The following is a 12938-nucleotide window of genomic DNA, read 5'->3' as shown; positions in this document are numbered from 1 at the left end:
ACCGCTCTGTGTGGCCCACGGAGGGCCCGTGCTACGACCTGCTGTGTTTGACCAGCTTCCAGTCTCCCTAGTATTCTACCCCCCATGAAGTCATTAATATGTGTTCTTTGAGCCATTTTCAACACACAGTCACCATTAGCACGTCTGAAAACGTCTGCACACTTACTCGCTGTATCATACTCTGACATGCACCAACACACTTCTGCGTATGTAGACTGCTGCCAGCGCCACCGTGCGACGACCGTAGGTCAAATGCACCGCATGGTCATACCCCGAGGTGATTTAGACCCGCAAACCACCCATCAGAGCGATGTTTCAGCATGTATCAGCATTATCCTTAATTTATTAGCATGAGTGTAGTTACATGGGTCGAGATGCAGACGCGACAGAGTGACAAAATAGCATCATTGTGTTTGGATGGACCCATGATCACTCCGCGAATTAAGTTGCCCGATTTGCTGGTGCATCACCATGAGCTGTCCAATGTGTCGACAAGGAATGGTATACCATTCGCAGCTAACAAGATTTTTGTGAACAGTGTTTTATCCACGGTGTTATCATAATGTGTGAACCGGAAAACTGTGAAGGCTGATCTTAACTTTACCCGCGAAAGGCAAAGCTCCAGGCCCTAGTCCCGGTTTAGTACACAGTTTTTAATCTGCCAGAAATTTTCAGATTCAATATTTTTTATAATTCCTTTCGATAACGTAACACGTTGAGACAGCATGCTGTACTATAATGACATGGGATTAGACGTCTTGCGAGGAAAAATGTAACACGGAATTTGGTATCACAATACGTTCAACAGTGTTACTGGTGTGATATTCTTTCACTCTTGGCGCAGTATACAACGTGTGTATCGTCTGTGATAAGTTAAAATTTCGTGCCAGTCAGAGTTTCGAATGTTGATCGTTGTTTCTTGGCAGCAATGCTCTTGGTACTGACTCACCCGACAACACCTCACTGAGACCCAGAGCTACAGGCTATCGCTGGCTCCACTCTCCTCCTTCAAAACCCCACACAACTCTACTCTAAATGAAGTAGAAGAAGCTTCCACAGGTACCTGGGTAGAGTGGAAGATTACGTATAATCATGATCGCAGTGGTGGGCGCTAAACCCTTATCTTCCCTCCCTCCTCCCTTCGTGGTTTTGTAACTTTTAATTCAGTGGGTTTTGTAACTTTTAATTCAGTGAAATTATCCACTACATTCTATCTTCCACGGGCTCTGATACAGGATTGTACAAGGTAAAACCAAAACTAACTAACAAGATTTCAGACAATGTTCAGGGATGTTTCCTGAAAATTTTGGTGTAATGGACCCGTAGTCTCTGGTGGTTTATTGCATTCCGTTTGAGTTCTTACAACCATTCATTTCCTATCTGTACTTCATTGAAAAGATCTCAATATCAGTTCAAATGTTGACGATATGCACTGTGTGTCTTGTTTGGATACAAACTTGTTCCATTCACTCACGATACTTGCTTTTTACGGTAATGTCCACTTTCCCTTCGCCCTCAAGCTTGCATTTGGCATTGCTCGGTTCTGTCTCTGGTTTCTTTTTCCGACAGTGATGGCTGTGTGTGAACAGTGATACACTGCAGTATGAATAGTCTTACTGATGAAAAATTAGCACCGGCTTGGTCGCCGAGCGGTTCTAGGCGCTTTAGTCCGGAACCTCGCGACTGCTACGGTCGCAGGTTCGAATCCTGTCTTGGGTATGGATGTGTGTGATGTCCTTAGGTTAGTTAGGTTTAAGTAGTTCTAAGTTCTAGGGGACTGATGACCTCAGATGGTAAGTCCCACAGTTCTCAGGGCCATTTGCACCAATTTTTTTTTTTTTTTTTGAAAAATTAGCGGAATAGCTTCAGTGAGTGCAAGTTCCCGCAGAGGAGACAACCATATCTGAGACTTACGTTATTATGCGAAGTACATTTGGTTTCTTTCAAATAAATAAAGATAACTGGAACGACAAACCGGAAGAAAACGTAATTACATTGCTAATTTGTTACGAGCCACTGCAAAGGTACCAGTCCATCATAACACCATAGAAAATATCCCTTAATAATCTCCGAAGTTTTGTCGCCGGACGTCGGGTTCATTCTGTACAAGAGTCTCTGTAAAGTTTGGACTTAATAGAAAGGAACAACAAAAAAGTTGGAGCTGAAATAGGAGAGACACGCTGGTTTCACATGTTCATCAATAGGCCTATATCAGACACTTTCATACGATATTCTCGTATTTCAAAATTATTTTGAAATTGCTGTTATTGTCATCGTTTTATTTTCAGAAAATATTTGTTATGCTGAATCTTAAATTACCGCGAATGGCCGACAATGTCTCACTCCATGGAAAGTAGGAAGCAGAAGATTGTCCTCCCGCGTCAAGAAACACGAAAGAAATTGGACTCTTACTGTGGATTCATTCACTGTTTTTTTTTTTTATGTAAAGTATGAGCCAGAACTTTCAGAGGTTGTTCAGAGACGATCTCTGGCGGCTTCTAACGGTGTTATTGAATTTCGTTTGCTCTTTTGCCACGGTTAACTTTGTAAGTCTATTGCACTGAAAATTAGCGCAACAGTGCAAAAATCGATGATACATGTTGTGTGTCTTGTTTGGAAACAAACGTGTTCCATACGCTTACTTCTGAGACTCCGATTGATCTATTTGTTAGGAATATATTAGCCAATAAAATTTTACTTTATTTTGTAACTGGCATGAAAACAGCTAATATATATGTTTTCGAGTGTGCTGATAACGAAACTATTAATGAAAATGCAGGATTATCTCTCGTTTTGAAGTTATGGTACTTTTATGCTATTGCCTTTATAAGCTTATACATCATTTACCTTGGTGTTATCCTTCGGAGGAAGGATATACTGAAGGCGCAACCGCTTTGCCTGACGTTTGTAGTTTTATGATGGTGATCCCCTGACTAATGTCCAGCAGTAATTGGCTAACACTGATGCAGTTCACTTTCCCTGGTGTCTTATTTTCGTGTCCGAAATGTGCTGATGGAAGCGTTCTCCTTGCTCGTCGGTTACAGCACCAAAGTTATCAGGAAAGATGTCGTAATTGAAATCTAGAAAATGCAACTTTACAGACATGTTGTACCCCAGTCTATTGTAGAAATGAAGATCTGCTACAAGATAGTTTTAGTTTTCTGCCCTCTTGTTTGCTAGGAAGCTTATTGACGTTTGAAGAAATGCATCGCCACTAACTTTTCATGACTTGTCAGAATGGTGTTGAAATGCTCGTATTTGTACAGTTTGCGTACCTGGGGGCCAACGAAAATCCCCTCTTTTATTTTCGCCTCCCTAAGTCGTAGAAATTTCTCGCGCAAATAGAGAACTGTTTTCCCATATTTGCCCATGGCCTTAACGAAGTTTGTCATTAGGCCAAATTTTAAATGAAAAGCAAGGAGTACTATGATTCTGGATTCGACAAGTGCTTAGTACGTAACATTGTGAGATCCTGACTCAAGTGATTGACGCTGAGGTCTATCTTCCTCTTTATAATGAACTGTTTTGACGTGGCTATCCCAGAGGCATAAGAAGCGATAGAATTTGGCGGAGCCATGTTGTAGCGCAAGTAATATGCCTGTGACTTTCAGATCCTCAGAAATATGCCATTTAAACTTGTCATAGTTCAATCACAGTAAAAATAATTGTTTCATGTTACATATGTTTCTTTCATGTTGTTGTTGTTGTGGTCTTCAGTCCTGAGACTGGTTTGATGCAGCTCTCCATGCTACTCTATCCCGTGCAAGCTTCTTCATCTCCCAGTACCTACCGCAACATACATCCTTCTGAATCTGCTTAGTGTATTCATCTCTTGGTCTCCCTCTACGATTTTTACCCTCCACGCTGCCCTCAAATACTAAATTGGTGATCCCTTGATGCCTCAGAACATGTCCTACCAACCGATCCCTTCTTCTAGTCAAGTTGTGCCACAAACTTCTCTTCTCCCCAATCCTATTCAAAACTTCCTCATTAGTTATGTGAACTACCCATCTAATCTTCAGCATTCTTCTGTAGCACCACATTTCAAAAGCTTCTATTCTCTTCTTGTCCAAACTATTTATCGCCCATGTTTCACTTCCATACATGGCTACACTCCATACAAAAACTTTCAAAAGTGACTTCCTGACACTTAAATCTATACTCGATGTTAACAAATTTCTCTTCTTCAGAAACGCTTTCCTTGCCATTGCCAGTCTACATTTTATATCCTCTCTACTTCGACCATCATCAGTTATTTTGCTCCCCAAATAGCAAAACTCCTTTACTACTTTAAGTGTCTCATTTCCTAATCTAATTCCCGCAGCATCACCCGATTTAATTCGACTACATTCCATTATCCTCGTTTTGCTTTTGTTGATGTTCATCTTATATCCTCCTTTCAAGGCACTGTCCATTCCGTTCAACTGCTCTTCCAAGTCCTTTGCTGTCTCTGACAGAATTAGAATGTCATCGGCGAACATCAGCTTTCTTTCATGTAAGCTGCATATTCGATTGGAATTGATGGTAACATGTTGCCATTATGGAGTGGCACTAATTTGAGACTTACTTTAGAGGAGTCTCTAAACAAGCTCCACTGATCATTTTGTTATAGTCAAAGCTAACAGCTGCCATTAGTCCCTATACATTATTACAAAATGCAAAGTTCTTTTCGCTTTCGAAAAAAGGAAGGAATGGCATATGGCAGTTACGGAAGTCAGTCACATTTACCGTCTTATCAAGGCAATTTCATTGTTGTAGTCTTCACCCCACCAGTCAGCTTTACCTTCCGAAATTCCAGATCTCGCACTAGATCAGGAAGTTCACACTGTGTTACTTAATCAGTATCTTTATATATACTGTTACACAAAAAAATCAGGATATTTCGAAGAACTGGGTTTTTGAAAGTGATGGTGCAGCACTAGTGTCACTACCATCCTCGTCACTATCACTATCATGTGGGACAGGAACAGGCAGCTTGTCTCTGTGAGGCAGTGGTCGCATGGTCAGCGGTATGTTAGGACATGTCAAGGCAGACTTTTTCTTCTAGAAATACCATGCCGTAATAGAGTTATCATACAAAAGTAACAGTCATTCACATGGTTTGATGGCTCTAGTCAGATCATGGGTGTAGCAAAGTTCATGGAAGATCTTTTGCTATTCTACCACGAATGAAGACTCGAGACACAAGATATGCAACATACATGAGGAGCCCAGGGCTTATTCTGGTTCAAAAATGGTTCAAATAGCTCTGAGCACTATGGGACTTAACATCGGTGGTCATCAGTCCCCTAGAACTTAGAACTACTTAAACCTAACTAACCTAAGGACATCACACACATCCATGCCCGAGGCAGGATTCGAACCTGCGACCGTAGCGGTCACGCTGTTCCAGACTGAAGCGCCTAGAACCGCACGGCCACACCGGCCGGCGCTTATTCTGGTCACCGATTTTTCTGCCAAAGTACAGTCTGTACACCTTCCTAATATATGACGTTATTGGCCTCCTCTGCGATTTCAATATAACCTGTCTGCAAATGTGTCAGCACTGTATACCCGTTTGCGAGGCATATTGAATCACAGGAATTAAAGTGACCTCACACAATTCAGTAACACGTTCTTCCAACACACGAAAAGAACACAGCTTGTAACTACACTTAAATGAAACATGCTCCGCTCCTCCCTTCCTTTTCCCCTTCCCTTTGTCGCTACAAGCCCGCGCTAAAAACAGCGAGAAACTACTCATAGCTATTGTTGGCTGAAACTACATCACTCTGTCCACCATCAGCGGGATTAAGAAGTTTATATGGGTAGGGATTGACACTGGTCGCTAATAAAATATAATTATAATGAACTGCACCCCTTTTAATGATAACCAATTCAAGTTTTTCATTGTCGTTTTCGTAATCAGTGTGGTCGATATAGTCATCAAACATTTATTTCGTCCCAGTTTCACTTTCACTATTGACTAATATTTTTGAAGCCGCGGAAGCAGTACGACAAATTGCTGGAATTCTTGAGTGTGTAAGACAGTCGACAGTGTCGGTGTAACAGTATACCATGATCATGACGGACAAAATTTTGAACAATGCCTGTAAGGGAATAGATCTGCATTTGGCGAAACAGATTGAATACGCCGTGATAAAAGTGTACGTGGTTCGTCTGAGGGTTGATGCATTACTTTGTGTTGTGTATTCTACGTTTTGATTATTGCATATTACAGGCTTCTTTACTGTTTTGTAGATATAAGGGGCGATCAGAAAAAAACTTGGAAGCTAATGTAAATGAAGTAATCAACACGACAGTCGGTAACATCAGTATGAGGCTTTCAGAGAACAGATTAACAGTTAAATGTAATGCATGCAGTTTGTGTCACATAACTCTCGCGAATGCGAAATTTTTTTGACTCAAAATGCTCAAAAGTCTGAAGTAGTCCAATTTAAATTATTAGGATTGGGAGTCCATGAAAAGTCTTCTTAGAAGTATTGTATTAAGGCATTGTGTAGAAACTGAATGTTCCTATCTCCACTACAAGAATACTGTGCGTCTGATACTGAAACGCGAAGGTTTGTTTGCTCTCAGTCTGTTATCTCATATGATGATATATTTTGGGGCAACTCTGTACACTCAGCAAGATAATTTGTAGCCCTTTTAAGGGCGGTCAAACCGATATGCGGGGCCATTTTGCAAACGTCGTGTAAGCCATTGTTCAGGTGGCTGGGGATTGTAACTCTGTCATCCATGTACATATATTCCATCATGGGATTTTTTGTTCACAATACTGACCCATCCAAAGGAAACTTCAACATTCATTCAATTAACACTAGACGGGAAAACTATATGTGCTTACATAACACCTCCTAAAGCATTGTACAGATGAGTGCAGATTTCATTTTCAGTGGGTTTCCAGCAGATCTGAAAGGAAAGGAGTATAAAGCCTCAGTTCTTAAGTTGCCTTGTAGCACTTTCATTCTATTCTTTCAGCAGTTTCTCGCAGTAGTAGAGAACTTTTCTCTGTAATGTGTTATTTATTGGTAGACTACCTGAGTACCCACTGTTGCCTAGTTGTGCTTTAATTACAATCTCATGTTACTCTATTTCTTTCTTTCCCCTCTCTCTGTCCATTTCCTCCCACATTTTCTCTTTCTACCTCCTCCTCCCCCCCTTTCTGTCTATCTGCTCCTCCCCACTGCATCCATCTGTTTCTGCCCCCCTCTGCCCATCTGCTCCTCCCCCTCTATCTTCTCCTTAATTTTCTCCTCCCCTCTCTTTGTCCATATTCTCCTCCACCTCTTTCTGACAATCGCTTCCTCCCCCAGTCCCTGTCCATCACTTTCCCTCCTCATCTCCCATCTCTGTCTACATCCTATTCTACCATTTCTGCCCATATCTCCTTTCTGTCTCTCTGTTCATCTCCTCCTCCCCCTATCTGGGTTCATCTCCTTCCCCCTCTCTGCCTGTCCATCTGTTTCTCTCTCCTTCTCCCTTCACACCATCACTCCCACCTCAATAGGAGGTTGTTGGTTCTTGCCACCCACAATGTTCTTTTCCATACAGTAAGTGATATTTGTACCATGTTTGGTAAAAAACGATCCATTGGTTTAGGAGGAGATCTGGAACATAACCTAAATACAATATGGCTTCTCTAACAATTTTAATTGCGTTTTTTGTGTTTTCTTAAGTTTTTAGTTCTTTTGTTTATAAAGTCCAGGATCTCCTTCCAAACCCGTGGATTGATTTCAACCAAATTTGGTACAGAAGCGACAGTCCTCATGAGCATCAGCGCTGTGGGGTTTATAACCATGTAGCTCCACTAGGAATGTAGATACGGGCAAAAAAGTGTTTTTTCAGTCCCTGATGTATAGGCTGCCCTGCACAACAGGCATGTTTTGTGAGAACATTATCTGTAAGCCAGATCAACCTGTCTCACAGGGCAGTCTACATGTCAAGCAATAATCAGTTTTCCAGGCTCTGACAACTAGGTTACCATGCATGACAGATGTGTTATGTTGGATTAGTATCTTGGAGTAGTATTGGCTTTGATATAAACCTCTTTTGCATAGTGGCCCTGAACATCAGGGACAAATAAATTTTTCAAGCTCCTAATATCTAGCGTGCTGTAGGACAGGTGTGTTGTGGAGTTAGTCTCATCCTGCTTCACTGAAATGCATTGCAGGGGCTACACGTGTCGATTGGGTACAGTCTGGAGACAAACAGAAGGGGAGGAGATGAAGATAGCGAGAGGGTGGGGAGGAGACAGAGGGGTAGAAGCGGCAGGATGAGGTGGATAGATAGAGGCAGACACAGAGATGACGAAGCATGTTCAATATGTGTGTCTAACTCTCGCACAGGCGAAGTTGCAGCGAGACGGCTAGTAAATAAATTAAGAAGCTAACGTGGAAAGCATTAAGATTTGATAATCTCAGGCATTAGCAGTAATTATATTAAGAGTGTCGGTATGACGTCCGCAGGCACGCACCTGCTGGTGGTGGGCGGCCTGACGACGGTGTACGTGCGCGCGCTCAGCTCTGTGGAGGCGTTCTGCTGCGAGGCGGGGGCGCGCGTGCGCAGCGTGCCGGACCTGCCCGCCGCCGTCGCCGGCCACGACATCGTCACGCTGCCGCCGGCCGCACTCATGTGAGGCCGCCCGCGACAGGTCTTCGCCGTCTCACTTCATAACCAAATACACCTTTCTTAAAATCAAACAGTTTCGTGTGTTTACTGTGAAGGAAAGAGTGCAGCCCGCTTCATATGAGCTGAGCATATGCATTAAACGGTTTATGTTTTTCGTACCCCTCCAGGTAGGAGAAGGAAAAGCAAGTCTACATCTACATCTGCATGACAGCTCTGAAATTCATACTTATGAGTCTGTCAGAGGGCGCATTGTGCATGGGAGTCTGCGAAATATTTTGGCACTCGGAAGACAGCGTTGGTGATTGAATTTGCGTGGAAAGATCACACCGCAACGAAAAACCCTTTGTCTTAACATTTGTTTTTTTTCCACGCCTAGGAGATATCTTTTCTAATACATTTTGCAGTTCGTTTTGATCTTTTGAAGAATTTACTAGACGGTAAACGACATCATCACCAGCTAACAATCTATGAGAAATGCTCAGCTTATTTCCTAAATCGTTTGCTTAGAACCAGAACAGCAGAGAGCCTATAACATATTCCTAGCGAACCCCTTTCACTAGATGACTTCATGTTCGTTGGTATAAACGGTGGCCTTTCTGACACCAAATCACGAATTTAGTCGCACATCCGAGACGACAGTCGACGTGAATCCAATTTTATTACAAGCTGCTTTTGAACAATGGTGATAAAACCCTTGTGATAATCTGGAAACATGCAAACGGTCGATAATGCTCATTAATTTGTCTGTATGTATGTTTCACAAGAACGATATTTTCCAAATCGACTGTGATTATCATTCAGTACTTCGTTTTCTGCAAGGTACCAAACAATGTTCGAACACAGTGTATGTTCGAAAATCCTACTACAATACGATGTAAATGACATGAATCTTGTACCAAGTGGGCAGTGCAATGAGGATTGGGTGTCAAACCGCAGACTAACACTTTCAAACATTTATTGAGACTAAACATTAATTACACTTTTATAAATTTTTATGTACAAGTGGACGAATTAAAAAATATGAAATTAAAATTTTTCACAAGATCCATTACTTTCAGTGAATCGAATTTAAAAACATAAAATTAAAAATTATTTAGATGAACCATACATTCACAAGACTCCTCGTAAGATTTCTAAATACTTAAGACACTGATACAGGTCCCCTTTTTGTTTTCAATCACAGGAAAATCATTTAAAGAAACTCCATGAGCAGTCAATAAACAATAAATTTTTGAGGGACCATTTACACACCTTGAAAGCAAATAAATATTCAAAACTTATGAGACAAACAAATGCAGTGAAACAAACAAATGCAATGACAGTGGTTTAGACTATTAGAAAATACAAGGCTCCACTCAAGTTCGGTAGTGTCCCATGACCGAAACTTGGTAAACAGAATGAAGCCGCCCCAGTCCATTGCGGGCCCAGTATTGCTTACAGTCATGGCTCCCCCGTTGGTGCCAATTGACATTGGATCATTTCAAAGCCAAACATTTGCTGGACCTCCAATGCCCATCCTACACCTCACAAGGGAGACATTGCTTTACACAATCTGAAAAGAACTATAAGTAACATTTGGAAAGCAAAAGGCTTACAACTGAAAGCCACCACGAGTCCCAGGTTAGAAGATAATTTCAATGACACCATTAACAAGGACTCCCTGATTCTCAATTTCACTCATTGTAGTAATCACAGGACTGTTTCCATGATCAATTAAATAATCATACAAAATTAAATCAAACCCATCTGGTGCTAGCAGCAATCATTTACAAATTTCTGTGTCCTTAGGCCAACAAGTAGTACTCGATACCACAACATCGTCGGCGTTAAGTTCATAGCGTGCATAATTTGTTTTTCTTATACGCTAGTAACTTCAGCCAGCCAATGGCAGACGTTTATCAACGCTTCAGTAATATTGGATGTAGGAGTGTTCAAGTTAACGTACCAAATCAGTCCTTCGCAGGCTACGAATATACTATCGTATTACTCCTGCAAGGAATCTCAATAATCTTCTCCGTCTCAGTTCACAACTACGAGACATCTCCATATTCAGATTAAGACACCAATCCAGGTAAACACTGACATAGCCCAAAATCCAAACCGTTGTTACTCGCCGGACAATTACTTCAACAATCCAGCACTACTCGTATACCGGGACATCATTACGTTGCCGCACCGGCCTCCACCACTCGACTCCGCACTGCCAGCTCACTCCTCTTTACGACTCCTGGTGGCGCCACCAGCGCGGGTCAAGGAGTGCGTAATCCGCAGATATGCCACTCACCGGCACAATCTGTTACTTAGCGGATTACTTCTGTTTCCTATGATTCGTATTAATATGACCTGTGCAACTTTCAGTTTTTAGCCATGGATCTTTCGTCAATCGGGCGGTTGTGTACGATTGCTAAAAATTGAGGTACTAGAGCATAATTGGTTTATAATCTGGCCCAGAAGATTTTCCTTTATTTCGTGACTCAAGTTTCTTTGATTTGTGGCCTCATATACAAAGAGAACATGAATTCCGCCAACAAAATTTCGGAGTTTGTTCAACGATATTCTCAGTGTGTTTTGGTATAAGGGGTTCTTTGTTTCCGATGGTTCGTTAGGAAGTAATTGCATTTCACTTGGGCTAGAATGTGCTTCTCGTGGTCTCTTTTCATGACCATCATGGTCATTAGGCCTGATACCAATGGACATCATCGTCTGGAGGTCAGGGGAAGGAAGAGTTTAGTCTGCAACACTCCCGCTGATGGGCTCGGTTGCTATTACCAACGCAGCTGCGGAAGTAGTTCACCAAGATCCTGGGATTCTTGAGTGTGTGAGCCAGTCAATGGCGTGTCGCTTCACCCTGATGGAGATACTCCACTTTTAGTACAATACCTCTCAGGTATTTTTTATGTACTATACTCTGCACTTACATAACAAATGAACAAATTTTGATAAAATTTTACTTGCTTTGTTTCTGAGGGTTGTTGCATTAGCTTTTTATTTTACGTTCTCGTAATCGCATGGTACAGGCATTATTACTTATGTCAGAATCAAGGTTTATTTGGTGTAAGAAACCGATTAACTCATAATTGCATTAGTACTCTGTAACGAGCCACCGGAGACCACGGGTCCGTTATACCAAAATATCGAGAAAACGTCTCTGAAAAAATATGAAATTTTGTCAATGAACTTCGAGTTTTCTTGTCGGAATCCCAGTATCGCGGTATCTCTGAATACACTGATCAGGGGAAACATTTTAACCACTTCTCCACCGCCTGAAAGAGCATGGCTGTGTCATTCTGTGAAGACCCGCAGAGGTACGAAAGGTAAATGACAAGTGACAGGGAGAGAATGAAATCATTTGCTATTCTCCTCGTGCGGATGACGTGACGATTTTGAGACGGAGACCAGTAGACTGAACGTGCATCACGAAAACGGCGATGATCTTGGAAAGCTCACTTGCCACTGTGAGTAGTACGTATCCAAAGTGTACGATGCCGTGAACGAGCAAGTAGACGAGGACGTTTAGCGTCCTAGTAGCCTCCAAGAAGGCGGGACGCGAATTTGACCGCTCTGTGAAAGACAGTGGTCTGCATCAGACAATCTGAACACGAAGCTTTATTGACTCAGCAAAATTGAAAATTACAACTGCATTGGGTGCTGCGAGGCTGTGAATTGGCCATGGAAAAATCAAAACAAGTTGTCTGATGGGATGAATCTCGTTTACTCTTAATTTATGGTGATGAACATGTCATTAAACACCATTGAATTCTGTTACCCTTGCATCGTACGGTGCTGATGACCGCGTTGTTGTGCACCATTATACCCTAGAATAACGACATGCGCTGTGGACGAAAACTGATTGGTAATTATGGAATTGTTTTGAGGGGGAAGGAGGAGTATACGGTTCGTCCAACTTGGGCGTTGGAGGAAGGAAACGACATTAGGCTTTAACATCTCGCCGACGACCAATTCACTGGCGGGACGCGAATTTGACCGCTCTGTGAAAGACAGTGGTCTGCATCATATTTCACATTTCTGATATGATACATGAAGCTTTTAGGTGGATGATGATAGTGTCCCGCATGATCTGTGTAGATAGTCTTAATAGGACTATTTCATATTTACGACCGAAAAACAAACATCCTGCACTTAGTTCCACTGAAGTGTGTTTAGTAAATGTCAGTTTCCGGTAGGTGACGCCTGAAGACTGCCTAAATATATTAAAACCGATTCGTAAATATATTAATGTAAAAATGCAGTTTGTCTGCTTATCAACCTTACTTACTTACAAAGTTCACAGAGGAAAAATTCAGGTC

The 12938-nt window shown here is 41.9% G+C and overlaps 1 protein-coding gene across 1 annotated transcript in view; it reads left to right on the top strand.

Annotated features, from left to right (window-relative positions):
• LOC126116528 (uncharacterized) overlaps positions 1-8638 on the top strand; it is a 158573-nt gene extending 149935 nt beyond the window's left edge. The window contains exon 18 of the mRNA XM_049915036.1: positions 8469-8638. Within this exon, the coding sequence (XP_049770993.1) occupies positions 8469-8638 (170 nt within the window). The remainder of the gene's footprint in view (positions 1-8468) is intronic.
• The last annotated feature ends 4300 nt before the right edge of the window (positions 8639-12938 follow it).

This window comes from Schistocerca cancellata, chromosome 1 (assembly GCF_023864275.1).
Source record: "Schistocerca cancellata isolate TAMUIC-IGC-003103 chromosome 1, iqSchCanc2.1, whole genome shotgun sequence".
Lineage (NCBI taxonomy): Eukaryota > Metazoa > Arthropoda > Insecta > Orthoptera > Acrididae > Schistocerca > Schistocerca cancellata.
This window is presented reverse-complemented; position numbering and strand designations above follow the sequence as displayed.